Source organism: Meriones unguiculatus, chromosome 5 (genome assembly GCF_030254825.1).
Source record: "Meriones unguiculatus strain TT.TT164.6M chromosome 5, Bangor_MerUng_6.1, whole genome shotgun sequence".
Classification (NCBI taxonomy): Eukaryota; Metazoa; Chordata; class Mammalia; order Rodentia; family Muridae; genus Meriones; species Meriones unguiculatus.
In genome coordinates, this window is record NC_083353.1 from 117,635,739 (window position 1) to 117,656,320 (window position 20,582).

At 43.0% G+C, this 20,582-nt stretch overlaps 1 protein-coding gene across 1 annotated transcript in view; it reads right to left on the bottom strand.

Moving 5' to 3' along the window:
- Positions 1 to 20,582, bottom strand: part of LOC110564841 (killer cell lectin-like receptor subfamily B member 1A) — a 31,648-nt gene that overhangs the window by 8,158 nt on the left and 2,908 nt on the right. Inside the window, exons 2-6 of the mRNA XM_060384258.1 lie at positions 18,450 to 18,548; positions 17,791 to 17,865; positions 16,361 to 16,515; positions 15,927 to 16,042; positions 2,530 to 2,666 (exon numbers count right to left, since the gene is read on the bottom strand). Of these exons, the coding sequence (XP_060240241.1) occupies positions 2,530 to 2,666; positions 15,927 to 16,042; positions 16,361 to 16,515; positions 17,791 to 17,865; positions 18,450 to 18,548 (582 nt within the window). The remainder of the gene's footprint in view (positions 1 to 2,529; positions 2,667 to 15,926; positions 16,043 to 16,360; positions 16,516 to 17,790; positions 17,866 to 18,449; positions 18,549 to 20,582) is intronic.

Below are 20,582 nucleotides of genomic sequence, written 5' to 3' on the forward strand. Positions count from 1 at the left end.
GGTACACTGTTGGTTGAGGTTGAGTTCTCACCTAGTCAGGACAGCCATTGTGAGCTCTGAATTAAAGGCAGGATGCCCTCCCCCTCGGTGAGACCCCTGCTCTCTGACTGACTTCATCTGGAGAATGTCTTTAGACACAGACTCCCCTAACCACAACAAACATTTGATATATGGCTTCTGACATCTCCCTGCTAGGTTCCCCTCCCCAGGCATATATGATAATTAGGTACCGTGTTTCCATTCATATGACAAGAGCTTGCTCTATGATGCAAGTCAAGCATCCTTGAAGTGCCTAGTTCCAACCAATTATATACACCTACTATGGAGCTCCTCACCCACTCACCCAGCGACATAAAACCTTTGTTCTCTGTAATGAAACTTGATTAGCCATCAGCTGTTCCAGGGGTTTGAGACCCCTGTACTGAGGAAGGCACCCCTGTACTGAGGTCTGCTGCTCTGCCTGATTTCCTGGGCTGTTGGGAGACAGCCTCCAGGCAGGAGTAGACCAACAGTGTTGAAAGCTAATCAGGGCTGTACAAAAATAAATCAAATGTTCTAGTGCAGGAAGGGAGTCAAAGTATCTTTAAGTTGGATCTCTTCTTAAACAATAGACATTTTTCATGTTTAGTTTTTCAATAATTGTGACTTTCAGTGCCAATGACATATGATTCTATTCCTGAAAATTAGGTCTGCTTCAGTGCTGTTTACAATGATCTTCTCCACCTTGCATCTAAGTTATGTCATCCAAGGAAAATGAAAACTGGTACAACCACTCTGGAAAGTGGCGCTTTCTCAGACAACTAGGAATAGTGCTTCCTCAGGATCCAGCTATACCACTCCTAGGCATATACCCAAAAGAGTCTCAAGTACACAGGAAGGACATTTGCTCAACCATGTTTGTAGCAGCCTTATTTGTAATAGCCAGAAGCAGGAAACAGCCCAGATGCCCCTCAGTGGAGGAATGGATGCACAAATTATGGTATATCTACACAATGGAATATTACTCAGCAATAAAAAACAAGGAAATCATGATATTTGCAGGTAAATGGTGGGATCTGGAAAAGATCATCCTGAGTGAGCTATCCCAGAAGCAGAAAGATGCACACGGTATATACTCACTCATATAGACATATAATATACTATAAACCTACTAAAATCTGTACACCTAAAGAAACTAATCAAGAGGAAGAACTCTTGCTAAAATGCTAAATTCCTATGCAGAAAGGCAAAGAGGATGGACATCAGAAGAAGGCAAAAAGAGGGAACAAGTCAGGAGCCTGACACAGAGGACCTCTGAAAGGCTCTGCCCTGCAGACTATCAATGCAGATGCTGAGACTTATGGGACCTTTGGGCAGAGTGCAGGGAATCTTAGGAAAGAAGTGGGAAACAGTAAGATCTGGAGAGGACAGGAACTCCACAAGAATAACAGAACCAAAAAAATCTGAGCACAGGGGTCTTTCCTGAAACTGATACTCCAACCAAGGACTAAGCATGGAGATAACCCAAGTCCCCTGCACAGATGTAGCCCATGGCAGTTCAGTATCCAAGTGGGTTCCATTGTAATAGGAACAGGGACTGTCTCTGACATGAACTGATTGGTCTGCTCTTTAATTACCTCCCCCTGAGGGGGAAGCAGCATTACCAAGCCACAGAAGAAGACAATGTAACCATTGTCTCCTGAGGAGACCTAATTGACTAGGATCAGAAGGAAGGAAAAGAAGACCTCCCCTATCAGTGGACTTGGGGAGGGGCATGCATGCAGAGGGTGGAGGAAGGGAGGGATTGGGACAGGAGGAGGGAGGGAACCACAAGGGGGATACAAAGTGAATAAAGTCTAATTAATAAAGAATTTTTTAAAAGGTATTTTTCCTAGTTTTAAAAAAATCTGTTAATTTAAGTTTCTGACAAGCAGCCTTAAAGAGTTGTGGTTCACAATCTTGACACAATACAGAAAGATTACATTTGAAACATTGCAGTATTATATAAGGAAGCTCAGTTGTGTCACAGAAACTCATACTATACCATGACCACTTTACACATATTTTCTGCCTCTATCTGTGTCTTTTCATGCATCCCTAAATCATGGTATCCTTTATAAATGCTTCATATCAGTCTTCCCCCTTTCTGGCAGACAGGAGGTTAGTTGCACCAGTGGTCAGTGCTAGGATGCTGTGGAGCTGAGCCATGGTATTTGTGTTCTGTAGAGAAGGTTGGACAAGGCAAGAAGTTTGCTTTACAGCAAGTCTTCCTGCTCAAAGCACCCCTTTCTTTGTAGATTTAAAATATCCTCTCTTCAGAGTCTTGTGTCTAAAGCCAAAAAGAGTGGCTGCCCTAATTTCACACTGACTGATTGATTAAAAATGGAATGTGTGAGCATTTTTTTTTCTCTCCCAGGTTGTAGTCATCTGTACTCTTCAGTGCTGAGAAAGAGCTGGTCATCTTCAAAGCAACAGCTTAAAGCTGTAGGAAAAAATAATCATAACCCTGCAGGATATTTTGACACTAAAAGGAGAAATAAAATTACTGACCTGGGGGAAGAGATGGATATGATGCACGCTGAGCCCCTGGAGTCCTGGGTGCCTTTAAATTTAAGTAGACGGTTGCTGTGTCCATTGCAGATGGGAGATGAGACACTGAACTTGTGAGCAGGGACACAGTCCAAGTCCTTTGAGGTGAAATGAGAAAAAGGAAGTAGTCTGCAAATGGCCTGCTGGGTTCACACCTACCACTCTTGTCTCTGTGGGTGTCTTTGTAGTTATTGGCTTGGTGTCTGTCCAGCTCACACAGTTACACACTATTGTCTTTTCTTTTTCTTTATTCTTCTCTCATACAGTACATCCTCACTGCAGTCTTTCCTCCAGCCTCCCTCCTCCACACCTCCCCTTTCACCCCGGAGACATACTGCTCCTTTGTTTCCCTTCAGAAAAGAGAAGCCCTCCTGTGATATCAGCCAAATACAGGATAACAAGATGCATTAGGACTAGGTGTAAACTGTCATATCAAGGCTTGACAAGGCAACCCAGGAGGAGGAAAAGGGTCCCATGAGCAGGCAAAAGACTCAGGGACACCCTGACTCTAACTGTTAGGGCCCCACAGAAATCTAATCTATACACCACAGCATGTATGCAGAGGGCCTAGCACAGACCCATGCAGGCTTTATGATTGCCACTTCAGTCCTTGAGAAACCCTATGAGCCCTGCTTAGCTGATTCTGTGTTCTGTGTTGTCCTGGTGTCCTCTGGCTCCCACAATCCTTCCTCTCCTTCTCCCATGGGATTCCTTGAGTTCTGCCTGATGTTTGGCTGTGGGTCTGCTCCTATCAGACATTATCTTCTATAGAACGTATAACTTGGTGTTTCCTTATAACAACCATTCTATTTTACCAGGGTGCCAAGGAGCTGAAGCCTAAAGGAAAGCCAGAACTTGAGCTAAGGCCCCTTTCTTCTTCTTCTTCTTCTTCTTCTTCTTCTTCTTCTTCTTCTTCTTCTTCTTCTTCTTCTCCTCCTCCTCCTCCTCCTCCTCCTCCTCCTTCTTCTTCTTCTTCTTTTTCTTCTTCTTCTTCTTCTTCTTCTTCTTCTTCTTCTTCTTCTTCTTCTTCTTCATCTTCTTCTTCTTCTGTATGCTAGGGCTGAGTGAAACACACCATAATCCTCTGCTTACAATAAACAGAAAGTTCATGGATTAAGGGTGTGTGATAGGGCTCAAACACACCAAAGAAACAGGGTTTTACAGTTCACAGTTTTGGGGATCACAGTGGGATCCTGCAGCACAGGGTCGGTGAGCTCAAGGTGAGTGAAATATAGCCTGCTTACTCAGTTCAAACTGAAGTGAACACTTTCTCCAAATTTTCAGCAATTAAAATAGATAATATATTAGGCTGTGTTATAAAAATAAATTAATACCTGAAAGTCCATGGTTATGTTTGACATGAGTTGAAGCTGTAAAATCCTCCTGAAACATCCATGCTGCAAAGGAAGCTGTGGAATGTGGAAATGACATGATCTTGGGAAATTTTCATGACTGACACAACAGGAAAAGTGATGAGGAGGGGCCGTGTGTGTCACTCTGCACTGTCCTGCTCCACACTGCACATGGATATGACAACATTCCCCTGAGTTAAGGACGTCATCTGTCAGAGCTACAGGGAGTGCAGGACTTAGGTCTCTGGGGTGTGCTAACTTCTCCAGGGATTTTGCAGGCCTAGAGCCTCAGAGCATAGACATCAAATGCCAAGTCAGATATTCTCACATTACAGTGAGGAAAAGGAAAGGAAGGATTTCCATCAAGTCACCTTTTATTTCAGAGTGGAATTGTTCCACGCACTCACAGTTACTGGCCGTAAGAACAGTCTGATGGGTGCGAGTTCCAGTAGATAGGGGATGTGGACATACAACCTACATGGGGCTCACTCTTTCCCTAAGACGATGATGACTATGAAGTGAGGGCAAACCTGTGTGGGTCTCACAGCTCACTTAAGACTCAGTGCAACCCTCTGCAGCTGTCAGTGTCCCTCATTATCTCAGAGCCATCTTCTTGTTCCTCCATGTCCCCCTCCCCTGTATCTGTGCCATAACCCTTTTGCTATCAGTCACAGCAGAGCAGGGTATAACTTCAAAGCTTCATTTTAGCTAATGAACTGAGAGCCTGTCTCCAATACAGTCCCATTCTGAGGCACAACATCTGAATGGGAGGGACACAGTTAATGGCATAGCCTAGTGTGTTTAAACCAGTCCAGTGAGAATATTTTTATATTGTGAACATTCTAAAACATTTGTTTATTGATTGATTGATTCATTCATTGATTGATTTAATGCTTGTGTGTGAGTGTGAACATGCTATGATGTATAAACTTGTAAGAGTTATTTCTCTCCTTTCACGCTGTAGGTTTTAGGGATCAAATTCAGGACATCAGGTTTGGCTGCAAGTGCTATCATTCTCTGAGGCAGCTTTACCTGTAAATGATTATGTCTGTGTATATAACTGAGTATCATAGCTGAGTGGATGGCTATTGACATACACAGGACAAATAGCAAAGACTCGTGACTTCTAAACGCCAAGTGAAACCATTGATTAGCACCAGATGTTAAATGCAAACCCTTCTGAATGGGAAGCATTCTTCCTGACTTGTCCTGCCATAAATGCCACCAGTACTCATGAAGCTTTCAAAACCATAATGGATAGGACATTGGCTAGAAGCCTTCCATATTCAATGTTCAGAATTTTCCACTGCAAACAAGAGCAGGTCAGTTGTCTTTGTGCACAGGAAATAACAACCACAAAGGTCTCCAGAGAAGCAGGTTTTTGTAACTCTGGTCAGCAGACCCATTAACCATCTGTGTACCAACAGGCCTAGTAGCATCTGCCTGGAGTCTATAGAGATCGATTTTTTTTTTTAATTTCTGTAACAAATGCTCTATAATTCTGTTGTCAAATACAAAGATTGTAAATGGGAGGAAAGATGAGGGAACAGCCCTAGAATTTACTCTTCTTCAAGTCCCCCTTTCTTAAACAATGTGGCTCCCTTATTAGGTGGTCACTCTTGTTCAACCACTCAGTAAACAGTCACTTACATGTGTTACAAGACACATTATTTGTTGGGAGGGTGGCATGTGAAAAGATTGAAGTAGGGAATACACATTATGCAAGACACTATATGAACAAAGCTGGACACAGAAACAAAGCAGGGAGGCCAAATGCTCTTGGGATGGTGCATGGATGGAGGGCTGTGTCGTTAGGAATGGAGTGAAAGTTAGAGAATGTACCTGAAGCACAGGAAGTCCCAAACCAATGAGCAAGAGTCTTTGGTTGTGGATATGTCACAAGATAGAAAATTACATTAAAAAAATGTGTTTTATTTATCATTGAATATTTATGGTGAATTCACAGGAGGGGCACGTGCAAACAATCTCTGAAACCTCATATTAATCATTGCCTCTGTTGATACAGAAAACGGGATTTCAAGAATGTTTTTTTCCGTGGCTTCTCAGGTTAATTATGTTTGTAAAGTTTTCCTGTATGAGTGTTTAACTTCTGTGCTATTTGTCCTTCAGAAATATCAGGCTTATACATGTCATATTTCTTAGTTATTTAACAGCTGCCCTCTTCATTGCTTTAACTTGGCTGACAGGTAACTTTATACCCTATTATCTGGTTTAGTTACAGCTGTCCTTCCTGTCTCTGCTAACTGTGGCCAGCTCATTTACTCCCTTTGCTTTCATGCTTCATTCATTTAATTTAACCTATTGCAGAAATCCTCTCACCAAAGCCAAAGGTGTCTATAATTGATCGGCTATGATAAGGTTGCTATATGACTTTACCTCATTTACCTTAAAATATTTATTTGGGTACAAATTTTTCATCAGCTTTCCTGTTTGTTTCCCCCTGGTTCTGGTGTGGTTTGTGGTAAAGGAATGCCAAGGCTTTGCCTATGATGTCTCCAATGAGTCAGTGTCCTGAATACCCGCTGTGTGTGGAAATGTCATACATCAGCTGGCTGAGGGCTCTTCCCCTCTACCTGGAGGCAAGATGCTCTCCCACTTCTGGTCCTGGCAGCCTTGCTCCCCTTTTACCCTCAGGGTTTGCAGAAATGAGTCATAGCCACTGCTGGGAGATCAGCAGCAATTGGCTCACTCCTTCAAGTGTTCCATTTTTCTCCAAACCTCAATGACCCTGACCCTCAGCTCTCAAGGTTCAGACCCTAGGGCTCTGCTGGACCCTTGGCAGAACCTGTGTTTGAACTCTCAGCCCCTGGTCAGAGACCCTTTTCCATTACCACTAGGTATCTCTCCAGGACTCTCCCAGCAACAAGGACCTTGGTTTCTGTTCTCTCCTCTTTCAGGTCAGCTCTGCCTGCTCTGTCCTCTTCCTCTTTCTTTTCTTCTCCCTTTCACCCTGGCTGGTCACAAACCGATCAGCTGCTTCTTCAGCTGTTCAGCAACAGCAGCCTTCCCGTGGTCACAGCATGGCCAGCCTGCACTCGGGGGTCCTGCCTCAGCCTCTGTGGTTCTGTAGCCTGTGCTCTCTGCTCTCCCTGCTGCTATTTCCCTAGCCTTAGCAGCTCAGCCTGGACTGCCTAGAGAAAACATGACAAGGCCACTTCAGAGGAGACTTTTTTCAGGACTGGTGTTGCAACATCAGGCAGGCTGCTTCCAGCAGACTTGGTGAGCCAGAGCCACCTTCCTGAGAAGCTTGAGCAAAGGCCTTTGGACCAGTCATGGCCTTGGGTTTCTGACCATTCACAGCACTATGTTTGGATCAGTCACAGCCTTGACTCTTGCAACAATCACAGGATTTGAGGCTTGTTTTTTTTTTTTTTTTTTTTTTTGGAGCAGTCACAAGCTGGACTCCAGGGTTATCTTGGCCTCAGTGAACTTTCTGATAGCAAAGAATCTGGTTTACACTCTTCCTGAGGGTAAACCAAACTTAATGACTTAATATAACAAATGGTGTGAGTGTGAGTGAGTGTGAGATGAATGAGTGACCATGTGAGTGAATGTGATTGTTTGTTCTTGAATCTTAAGTGTGGGGCACACCTGTACATGTGTAGAGGTCAGAGGACAACTGTGTGCATAGGTCCTCTCACCTTTCTACTTTGTTTGAAACTGTGTATTGTTTGCTGCTCCCTTAGACTATGAGGCCCAGGACCTTCTGAAGACTGTGTCCAACCCCCTTCTTCTCTTAGGGGCACACTGGGATCGCAGATGTTTCACTTCTTCATAGCTCTTAGATGGGTTCTGGGCATCCCAGTTCAGGTCATCATGCTTTGTGGAAATTACTTTTATGCACTGAGCTGTCTCCTCAGCCCACATGTGATATTTTACATCACAGTCTGTAAGTCAGGTATCTGGCATAGCTGAGCTGGAAAGGAAGATACTGCATGCCTAAGACAGACAGGAACTTGGGTTCTGTGCTAGAGTAACTACCCAGTGTATGACACCCTGAGTTTGAGCCACAGAGCAGGACAGAAAGGGGGGAGAAGAGAGGAGGTATGGAGAGGAAGGGGGAAAGATACAAGAACCACTTCCTTGTCATGTATATGAGAACCCCAATGTGCACACTGAGCTCTCTTGCTTTGCCTCTGTTTCATGCCAGGATGCACTGGTACAGACTGTACCACTGGCAATGTTGTCAGCCTCATCAGGGGTCGAGAACGTAGCAAGTTAAAGCTGCTTCTTAAGATGCCAGTGCTGACACAAGAGTCACAGCGCTAAGCTGGATTCAAGGAGGCTCACAGTACAATCCCTCCACAGCCTTTCTTACATTTTATGCAGGAAGTGTCCTCTGAAGGAGGCTCACGTGTAGATGTTTTGGTCCTCAGCTTGATTACAGATGCAGTCCCTGAGAGGTCATTAGGGAATGAGGGCTCTGCCTCATTTTAATATACTGATGAGCTCAGAACTTGATAACAGTACTGGGGGATTGGGGAACCCCTGAGATCAGGTGTAGGTGACATGCCGGAAACATGCCTCTGGAGGCTCTGGCTTGTCCTTGGTCCCTCTTTGTCTCCCTCTTCTGCTTCCAGTTGCCACATGCTCTCTGCCATCACCTTCTGCATCTCTATGGGCTCAGAAACACATTTACCAGGGCAGAAAATCCTGAAGTTGGGCCAAAGAAGTGCTCCCTGCTTTAAGTTTTTCTCTCAGCTGTTTTTAGTAGAGATGTAAAATCCCACTAACACACCTTGGAAAGAAGACAGGAGGAGGACAAAACAAAACAAAACAGAAGTGTTTCTTGATATGTTCAATATTTCCCTGAAGCGTTCGAGAATCCACTTCTGCTATCCAGTTTAAGTGTAGGAAATGTCCATTCCCAATAAGCACCTGTGCACATGAAGCATGCTGCCTGCATTCAGGACAGGGTGGAGTGTTTCCAGGCTCTTGGTGCCTTCTTCAGGGTTAGCAAGGTGGCTGGGAAACCTCATCTAAAGCAAGGCTATAGTTCACACTGAAATACAGTGTAATGAGAACATGCAGCCACAGGAGTGAGTACTCTAGGGCCCTGATGGTTGGGGGGCTTCTTTTTAGGGGTTCAAGAGAAGGAGTGTGGTTACAAGGAGCTTAATTTGGGTGGCTCTCTGTTTTGACTGACAAGCTTGGATTGCATAAACCCTTCCCCCAACACTTCTGTTTTTAATGATTCACATGTTCAGGTGTTCTAGGCCTCAGAAGGTAAACAGGAGATTCTCTCAACAGGTTTGCTTTGCCTTGTTGAGCACACACCCCAGACCAGTCTAGACTGGACTGACCCATTTCCCATAGTTCCAAGACACATTAATATTATGTTTGATTAGAAACGGTCAATGCTTGATGGTCCTTAGAGCGATGAAAACTTCTATTGTTTGAAGTAGGTGTAAAGTGCAGCTTTATGGCTGTGGAGGTCTTGGGGTGCAAACAGATCACGAGGTACTTTGTTTAGACATGGGACATGTGTGCATAGCATGTACAGGAAAGGAACCCTGGCTCCCAAGTGCATTACCAAAAGAGAGGTGTGTGCAGAGCTCAACTGAAGTAGATTCCCGAGTTACTAAAGTGTTCCCTAAGCTCCCTGCTCTGCTGCAATGTGTTCACTGCAGCTAACTGCCAAGAGCAGGGTTTTGGTTGTTGTCTCTGTAGAAATCTGTAGTTAGTAGGGTCCTCTTCTCTACCCACCCTAGCTCCCAAATAGATGACACGGAGTCTTATGAGATTTCTTCAACAAGTTTTAAGCTCTATAACTGCTCAGCTATTTCTCTATTATACTATTTTTCTATTATGCTAGTCTGGCTCCCTCCCAGCCATGAGCTGTTTTAGTCGCCATCTCAGTCCTGCCTTGGCCTTCTGCCATGACTCTCCAACCTCATGGCAAACTCCTCAAGATCCTTCTTCTGGTGACTTCCTCCTCCCTTCTCCTCTTTTTCCTCTCTCTCTCTCTCACTCTCTGTCTCTCTTTTTCTCTCCTCCTCTCTCTGTCCCTCTCTCTTTCTACCTGAGACCTCAGACTGGGAATGGGAGTCCTGCCTGCTCTCTCTTCTGCCCATTCATCAGTCATATGCTTCTTTATTAGCCTGTCAGTGACAATTGGTGAGCATTCTTTACACAACATTGAGACAGGATATTCTTCATAGAAATGACAATGGCCACATCCAGACTGCAACTGGATCTCAGGGCACAGCATCTGAGTAAAAAGTGTATGAGAACATCCCCAACAGTTTCTGATTTGCTTATTAAGTTGCCCAATTTATTAGTTAGTTGTCTTGTTCTTACGATAAAACACAATGGTGGCTTATAGAAGAGTTTAATTTGGCTTTTCATTCAAGAGGGTTAGAATCTGTACAGGCAAGAAACAGAAAGCATGGCAGCTGGAGGAGACAGATGAGAACTCACATCTGAACTGGAAGCATGAAGCAGAGCCAGCTACAAGTAGCAGGGGCTTTTACTCTCAAAGGCCACCTCCAGTGACATTCCTCCAGCAAAGCTGCACTCCCTGAACCTCCTCAGACAGTGCCAGCAACTGGGGACATAGTGGTAAAATGCCCAAGGCTATGGAGGACATTTATCATTTAATCCACCACACTGAGGCTGGCCTTGAACTCATGACCCTCCTGGCTCAGCCTTCCCAGAGCCACCAGTTCCTGCACTGCAAGCATTTTTTTAATGAGTTTGTAAATGGTTTTCTGTGGCTTTTTGCAGATGAGCTCAGAAACACAGTGAGGGTCATGTTTTCCAGGATTCAAATCTGGTGCCCCTCAGCTGCCTGGGCTTCTTTTCATAGAACACCTCTCTTAGAATGGCACATCTCTTTCTCTATCCATTCACATTTACAGAATAAATTATCTGTAAGCATCATGGTGCTTTCAGAGTCCATGCTTTGTGGCACTAACTGAACTGGGAGGAGAGACAGACTGAGTGTGGAGATCTGCTATTCATGGTTAAATAATCAAGATAAGATTTGCAGTCAGGAGTAATTGCACACGGTATCACGTTTTGGTTCCTTTTGGCAGATCCAGCGAATGTCTGAACCACAGCCCTCAGAAAGCACTTTGTCCTTTGAGATTGCAGCACAGCTGTCTGCTTTAGCTTCACCAATGACTTGTATTCTGAGGAGGAAGAGAATAGCTGCTCTTAGTTATCCTGAATTGGCCATCTTCTCCTCTAGACTTCTAAGGATGGTAGAATCCACAGTTCTTAAGCACCATACACAGAGTAACAACATTTGTCGATATTAAAGATCGAGGCTTATCTGAACACATCTACTCAATATTTTTCAATTTTACTTTCAACTACAGAAGAATTCTTTCAGAAAAAAAAATATTCATAAAGGTTTTGAAGCAGGATTGAATCTCATTGGACTGACAACATCTCATGCAAGGAAAAGAGCCACCTCACTTTCCTGAGCTCCCATTTCCTGAGTGTATAGGCTATAACCAGCCAGTGCTTGGGAAAGGCATTCATATGTACAGTGACAACAGTTAAACACGGTGGGTGTTCAATGACTGTGTTTAACATACAGACTGAGCTCACAGGATCTACAGAGGAAAGAGGCTAAGGCCATGTGATAATCATGACCCTTTATGCCTGTGGGCATTTGATTTAATACTCATACATGGCTCAGGTGTGAACTAGAATCCAAACAACACAGGAAAAATTAGAGTTAACTGTAGGAAGAGATGAGTTCAGTTTGTACCGATTTATTGTAAACAGAAGGTGGTGTATGACAGTGGCTGGGGCTGTCTTACAGCTGCTCTTTCTTCCTTTTGTCATTTCTTCATGGAGCCCTTTGGGCCTGAGAGGCAACTCTGCCCTCACCCAACTTCCTGTATGCTAGCAGTCACGCCATAGACTTCCCTCCACTGTAAATGGCCTTTGTCTTATTTCTTCATGCTTCAGGACTTTCTTCAAGTGTAAAGATAATTTCCTTACAGCCAATCTGTTCAAAATGCCTTTAGGGTTTCCTAGGCCATCTCCTATCAGACCTTTGGAGATTGCTATTATTATTTTAACGATTTGCCAAATAATCATGCAGGAAAATTGGTTACATTTTCCTTATCTGACAACCAGGGTAAGAGAGTTAAAACAAAAGCAGGGCTTGACTGATGCTTTTTCTACCATAGCTCAGCAGCCTCCAGGCTTACCTGATCATTGCCACGTGATCATTTTATACTCATGGTAAAATGACAGATGGACTGAGCTGAACCCATACACTTCAGATATCTTACAGTTTTATTATCACTGTGAATCACAATAGTGTAAACACGTTACATCAAAGCCTAATTAAGTAACACACACACACACACACACACACACACACTCACACTGGAAAGTGCTGTGCAGGTTTCTGGGTGAAAAGAGTCATCAGTGTCCAACTTAGCTGTGGATCCCACAAGCTACAACAACCCGCTTATATGCTGGTGCAATAGTGGCAGGACGATTGCAGAAGTAACCAACCATTTTCTGATTGACTCTGAGGCTCACTTTGCAGGATGGCCTCTGCCTCAGCTCCTATCTCCAGGTTCCTGCCCTGCTTGAGTTCCTGTCCTGAATTTCTTCAGTGATGAGAAGAGACATGGAAGCATAGCCAGATAAATAAACTCTTTCCTCTCTAACTTGCTTTTGGTCATAGCAACAGTAACCCTAAATAAGGTACTGTGAAAGCATTAGAAAAATTCAGGATAGATTTATGAAACAAGATGTGTATTTTTTGTTTTTGTTAATATATTCTAACCATAACATTTGTCTTGAAATAATTCCCACTTTAAAGTCTTACTTTTTGAAAAAAAAATTCAAAATGTGGTCTTGTATACTGTCAATATTTGCTCTCTAGGTTAACAATGTGTTTAACAATCTCTAAACTTAATACATTATTATATTTCATATAACACATATCTATATGCTTCAGTATTTTAAATTTCAATCATTTTTATTCTAAATGATTAAAAGGAATGTTTTAAGTATTGACTTGTGCAATTTGCATAAATTTGCTCAAGATTTGTGTCTTGAGTAAACACTTTGCTATGACACCATTGCTATCATAAAACATGACCAAAAGCAATATGGGAAGAAAAGGATTTATTTCACTTAGAGTTCGAAAATGTCCTTCACTGAGGTAAGTCAAAGCAGGCACTCAAGCAGGCCAGAAAGCAGGAGGCAGGACCATGAAGGAGCAGAAAGGAGGCACACATCGGCAGCTTATAAGGTACAAGGGGAAGCCCTGTGTTCAAATGAGGTGTTTAATTTTAACTGGGCATGCTTAAGCCAAAGGGATCTTTTGATTACTTGGTTTCAATACTTTGATAACTGAACCTTGGTAGTCAGCCTCAGGGGAAGAAGTGGCCAAATAAGGGAAAAGACCTTGGTGGCTAGATTTGGAACAGTTTTTAGCAAGGCAGAGGGAATGAGGAAAAAGGCCAGGGCCTCCTGTCGCCATGTTTGCCATGTTCAGCCTGGCTAGACCCCCTTCCCCCCACCCCAGATTACTCTAGCTTTTGTCAAGCTGACGTAAAACTCACCAGCACAATTAATAAAAAATGGAACTCAACATAATACCTTCTTCTTAAAAAAATTAGAAGCAATGTAATTTCTTCTTCTTTACAGAAATGTCTTCTTCTGTACAGAAATTTGATCGAATCCTGCCTGCCTTTGCTTATGAAATACGTAGAAATGCCACTGTCATGACACGGCCCAAGAATGGAGTCGTGTGAGAAGCCCGAGTGCGTGAGGTGCTTGTGTGACACTCCAAGAAAACAGGACAAGAGTCTTGTGACTTGGGGCAGGAGAGATGGCTCAGAGTTTAAGAGAACTGGCTGTACTTCCAAAGATCCTGAGTTCAATTCCAGCAATTCCCAGCAACCACAAGGTGGCTCATAACCATCTAAAAAAATGAGATCTGTTGCCCTCCTCTGGCATGCAGGCACACATGCAGGTCAAATACTATAGAAATCATAAATGAATAAAATATTAAAAATAAAACAAAAGCCTGAGTCTTGTTTCTTTAAAACATAAAATGTTCTTGGATGTGTTTTTGTGTTCTGCTAGGTGCAGCAGAAAAAAAAAAAGTGACATTTCCAGACTGCTTATTATTACTGATTGATAATGTTTAAACTGTTCTTTGTGTGCTTCTCTGGAAAACCGTATTTGCCATGCTCAGCTGGCCTTTGTTATTGTATTCAGCTTGAGCTTTCTTAACGCTCAGTATAAACTGTCTGCTGCTCTGAATAAAGTTGGCTGTTGTGTGAGACTGTTCTCCAGGTCCTCCTGCCTCTGGAGTGGTGATACATTGCTCCTTGTTATGCCAGTAATTATGAATTCTGCTCAAATATATAACTTAGGTATGAAGCATCAGTTCTCCCACTGAAATCTCCCATGCAGTCTCCCACAATAAGAAAATGAGACACCAAAGAGCAAATAGGTCTTGACTGCTTTGTGATCTACACACACCTATGGCTTAGATGCCCAGTATGTCCTAACTGGGCACCTACTGAGACCTCAGTGTCCAGCTGCTGATGCTACCCATGGGTGACTGGAGCATAAGGATGTTAATTCTGTCAATGGATTAACTAACTGATGAGTTCCCAGCTGAATGAAGTGACCCTCACAGGAAGGGGCCATGCCTTTGAAAGGCCTATCTGCCCTGTGTCTTCTTTCTTCTCTGCCCCTGTGTTCTACAGGTGAGCAGCTTTGCTTGTCTCTGCCCTTCCACTGAGGTTCTGCATTGCCACAGGAATCACAGCAATGGAGCAGCAGACCAAAGGCTGAGACTTCTTCACTTCAAAATAAAAGATACCCAATCATCTTTCCATTCTTGTTTGTCTCAGATCTTTTATTACTATGACCAAAAGCTGATTATACACAATTTTATCATATCCTCTCAAACAACTGTTAATATGTCAGTTATTTTCTCTCAGATATCAGAGCTCCACACTGATTATTTTTATTTTATTTTATTTTATCTTATCTTATCTTATCTTATTTTATTTTATTTTATTTTATTTTCTTTCATGCTCTGCCAGTTGGGACCTGACAAATTGATCTGAAGACACCCTGTGCTATATTTTCACCAAAAATTAAAATGTGCTGCTTAAGACATTCCATGTAAAACTCCATTGCAGGCATGCACATACGAATTACCTTTCATAAGGCTGGTATCTTCTCATATGTGAAGAATCTCAACCACCCGGGGAATTATATTTTTGGGCTGTTCTGAACCTCTTTAATCTTAGCTATCTTTGTTGGAGCCCTATAGCCCTGATGACCTGGGATGTTTTGGGGTAACCTACTCCCACACATTGTGTATCAACTGGCTATGAACGTGTGCCCCTGTAGTTGCAACAGATGCTGCCGGGGTCTATGGTTTTGTCCTCTATACCCCACAAGGTCTGCTTTCTACTATGTAAATGTTAGTTGCTTCCTCACCTGCCCAAGATGTTGGTTCTCTGGGATTATCATGTTAAAAATCAAGCTACTGGAGGGTTGGTGGTGGGGCAGGGTTGGGGGATGGGTCACTTAGCCCTCAATCTGGCCAAGAGATACTGAAAGATAGACAGGTATGGTCCTGTTGCTGATTGGTTCAGGAGAGTAAGCTGTGGAACCTCTTCCACTAGGCTAATAAGTGGTTTTGGTATCAGAAAGGAAAGGGATTTGGATGAAAAAATAGTTGGTTCCAGGGGATCTGACACACCCACAGAGAAACACATGCAGTTAAAACACCAATTTACATTAAAAAGAAAAAAAAAAAAGAGCTGGAGGCTGTTGCTGGAGGAAGAATGGGAGCAGAGCAGGAGGCATGGTGGCAGGGGAGTCCTCCTGAGTAGGTGGTTAGCTGCCTCCAGCAAAAAGGCTAACAGGCTTGCACTATTCAGGTGTCTCCATGTCCTTATTATTAAGCCCCAAGCAGCAGCCCCCTAAAACCCCCGCAGTAGAAATGAATATTCGAGTTAGCATCTCTATACTCACACATCAGAACTTAAAGCAGAGTTGTTTATCCACATCCAGGTCTTGTCAGGCAATTTGTAACTTAGTCCAATCCAAAATGAAAGGCCTTCTTCCTTTATCCAGTCCTGTAGGAATCTCTACAATCAAAACAGAGTATTACTTAAACCGGGGTCTGTGTCTTCGTGACTCATCCACCAGTCTCCTGAAACCTAGTTCAAGGTCACCTGTCTCTGACCTGAGTGCCCAGTTATTCTTCCTCCTTTGTGAAATCTGTGCCCATATTTATGATCCTAGGACACTCGCCTTCCATACACAGTGATTGGCTCCATGTCATAAGTCTCTCAGACTATGAGCTTCCTTAAAGTCCCCACTTCCTTTGCATGGAAGATGTGTAAGTGTAGACGGTGGTGTAGCTTCAAGTACAGCTAATGTCTCTGTTTTGTTGAACAACTTACCAGCTCTTCTTGATCTTGAACAAGCAGCAAAGTGGCTCCTTTCTGAATACAATCATCCACACCTTCCTTCCATGTATTGAGAACTTCAGAAAAATGTATGCATTTATGTCTGTGTGGAATCCAGTCTTTTGGGCACATTGACTTAGCTGGACTCTCTGAAGTGAGAAGGAGACACGGAATATTTCTACCTGTTCTTACTGCACCACAGCCAGCTGCACACAGTAGTTGCTTTACTAACACTTTCACTAACAGGTGCAGGAACGAGAGTACTGTCATGACAGATCAGAGAAATATAAATAACAAAGAATGTATTTTATTTTTGTTTCTATTAATTAACTTCAGACAAAGTTATCTATTTGACAGGTTTATTAAAACAGTCAAGTATTCCTTGAGGTGGTTTGAATCAAAATGGTCCCCACATGCTCACACATTTCAATGTTTAGTTATCAGGGAGTGGCATTACTTTAGGAGGCGTGGCCTTGTTGGAGGAAGGGTGTCATGGGGGAGGGGCAGGGTGAAAGGGAGGAGAGGGGGAGATGGGAGGGTGGGCTTTGAAGTTTCAAAAGCCCAAATCAGGCCCAGGGCCCTTTCTTCCTGTTTCCTGTAGATCCAGATATAGAACTCTCCCTCAGCAGCTCTAGCACCATGTCTGCCTGTGTGCTGCCATGGTCCCCACCCTGAGGACAAGGACTAAACCTCAGAAACTGTGAGCCAGCCCCAATTAAATGCCTTTATTTATTTATTTATTTATTTTTCTGTAAGACTTGCACGGTCATGTTGTCTCTCCACAGCACTGGCTCTAAAGCATTTCTCTGAAGCATATTACTTTGTGTGTGTGTGTGTGTGTGTGTGTGTGTGTGCGTGCATGTGTGTGTGTGTGTTTATGTGCATGTGTGTTCAAGAACACATGCCTAGGCACATGCAGAGGCCAGAGAAGGATGTAAGGTCTCCCTCTCAATCCCTCTTCACCTAGTCTTTAGAAGCAGGTTTTCTCCTTTTATGTAAAGCTAATGCGTGTGTGTTTCCCTTCGAAGCTGGAAACCAGCAGGCCTCAGTGCCCATCCTCTCTTGCAGTGTGGGGGTGTTAAATACATAGATGCTGGGGCTGTAACTACAGTTTTCACACTTGCACACAGCACTCTTAACCACTGGGCTGCCTCTTAAGCCCCCTGCTTTTTGGATTGGTATTTGTCTATTAGTGATCAACTGTGCTAGCAGCCTGGGGTAACAAGTCCAGGTAGCTAAGACACTAGAGTTGAAGGTCATGTAGCCTCAGTGAAGTTTCCAGAGGTGTTACTTACCAGTCACGAGACTTTTGACAAGTTCTTAACTTCCTATGCTTCACTTTTCTCAAACATAAGACCCACAGTGGTGTGAGCTTTGACTAAAGGTAACATGATAATGATCTAATATCAGGATGTCAAAGTTACCTGCTGGTTTTGTCCTGTTTGAGTGACCTTCCACACTGCTTTTTTCTGCGGATGTTTTTTGGAGCAGTGATATCACTAGTAATAAGAAAACACAGGAAGAAGATGAAATGCTGAACGAGGCACAGAAACAGGTGTTGCATCTATCACTTCAGGAAGTCAAGCCAGCTCAACAAGCTGGAGAATGGACAGGAGACAATGCATTAGCCACATGTTAACAATGGACCCGACTGGACACAGAGCAGATGGATTCACAGGGTGTTAGGTCACAGGCCATCTAAGGGCACCGTGAAGCTCTTACCGCCCTCACACTCCTGAACATCTCCTCTGTGAGTGTACTCACACCCACGCCGACCAGACGGTTGCTGGCTGCCTTCTGGGGTTCAGTAGACACCTAATGAACTCATATTTAGGCCTTGTGGTTTTCGTTGCTATTGTCACCTTGTCACATCTGTGACCTTTGGCACAGCTTTGGGTGTCCATGTGTCACCCCCAGAATGATTCTCAGAACAAGTAAGAACTGTGACGGGGGACATTGTCCTGTAACTGCTCCTCAGTGATCTTTCCCCAGGCTCAAGGTGGCCATATCATGTGAGGAAGCTGAAATACTTACGGTGGAAACAGAGAAAGAATTTTAAGGTAAAAGGTTCTGTCTCACTTACCTAAGACACTGAGTCCAATCACCCCCAGGACAAGAAGGATGAGCCCAGCACAGCCGAATTTCAGAGCCAACTGATGCCAGCGTGGGCACCGACAGGTGTCTGAGAAGTTAAAGAAAATACGCTTTTCATCTAGTTGAGTGCATTTGGAATGAAAGTCAGAGGTGGTTTGATTGACGGGGACAACAAGATTCAAGTTAAGGGTGGGGTGCGGAAAAGATCCTTTCTCAGCCACCCTACTGTAGAGTTCCACAACATAAGTTTTCAGTTGGGTCAAATAGTGTTTTCTCTGATAACACAGGAATACTTGTACATGTTTCCTGTGAGAAGGGGTATTAGGAGGGTCAAACTTGATGAGAAAGATCTTTTGAAATTTTCTGAGTGAATGCTGTACAATAATAAAGTATGTGTTCTGTTATGGAAATGAGCAAGCATTTTCTCCAAAAAGGAGAAGGCGCGCACACACACACACACACACACACACACACACGGCTTATCTTTGTGCTGGCAATGTATAGTAATTCTATTATTTAACATGTTATCTAGAATGATCTTCTCCAACTTGGAGCAAAATGAGTGCATACTGTGGCTATAACTTTGACAGCTTGGTAGGTAGTAGCAAAATATTGTAGCTTTTCTTGTGGAGGACGAATGCCCCCTGGCTTATCTTTGACACAACAGGGTTGCCAGCATTCACAGCACTCACAGTTGGAGGCTACGATTTGGTAAAATGATGATTATTTGAGCACAAACCCGGGTAGCTGGCAGGCGGTGAGGAGTGACTCTTGTCTTTACCGAGCCTGTGTGAGAGCTCACTGTGCTGTTCAGAACCACGTCCAGCTTAAAACACAGTTACTCATTCCTGACATTTTCCATTTAATATTTTATTAATATTTCTCAACTTGTTATTGACTACAGGTTATGAATGTGCAGAAATTGAAATAGCAGATAAAGAGGGCACTGGGGTATAACAGGCTTGCATCAATTACTACACCATGAATGTCTCATGTTTGTCAGAAGTTGAGATACATCAGGTTTTGAACTATGTCCATAAAAAAAATCATGATTTGGTCAATCTATTTTGATTTCAGACAACTTTAAAAGCATGGGTGTCTTCTGGGAAATAACAACAATAATTTTATTTATGAAAATACTATGGAGAAATATTAGCTAGCTTCTATAACTCTAATTATTATAATACCCCATTGCTCTCATTTGTTCTCTAGCCTTTACATTTATAATGATTTTTATTAATTCTAAGAAAGCTTTCCTAGTTACCTTTTTGCTGTACTTTGTTCTCTTTTTATCCAGGCTGGCCTCTAACTTTCTGTGTGGTTGAACTCCTGATCCTCCTACCTCTACCTCTGAGGTTCTTGTATCACAGGTATGAACCACATTCCTGGCTAAGGATTTCTTACTTCTGCATAGTAGCTCCCCTTTCTTCTTTACTGGTTTTGGTTTTTTGAGATAGGGTTTTTCTGTGCAGCCTTGGCTGGCCTGTACTCTGTAGACCAGGTTAGCCTAGAACTCATAGAGATCTGTCTGCTGCTGCTTCCTGAGCATTGGGATTAAAGGCCTATGCCACCACACCTAGCTGCATAACACTTTTTGATTTATGATTTATATGTTTTTTTATGTTGGTTTTGCAGTTTTCTAAACATTTCTTAATATAAATTAATATTTGTTTTGAGTACATGTTAAATTTTTAAAAATCAGATGGGCCATCATATTGTCTTTTATTCTTGTTTTATTTTCCAGAATTTTCTGTATGTCCATTTCTACCTTCATACATTGTTGTAATATAATCCCTGGCAACTTAATTGTGTAACCCAGACTGAAGACAAACATCAGTTGTCTCTCATCTCTAGACCAGAACAGAGATATGACATCCACTTAAGCAAGTTACTTCCGTTTAAAATGTTACTCTGGAGTAAGAATAAAAGGAAGGGATGGAGAGGGAGAGAAGAACAAAAATGTTCCAGAAGGGACAAAAGACATTAATGTATGCACATAGCAGACCCTTGGTTAGACCCAAGTGACTACAGACCGAAGATAGTTACATACAAAAGCTGCGTTTGTGTTGAATGCACACAGTCTTTCTCCATCATTATTCTTTGAGCAAATACATAGTGGCCG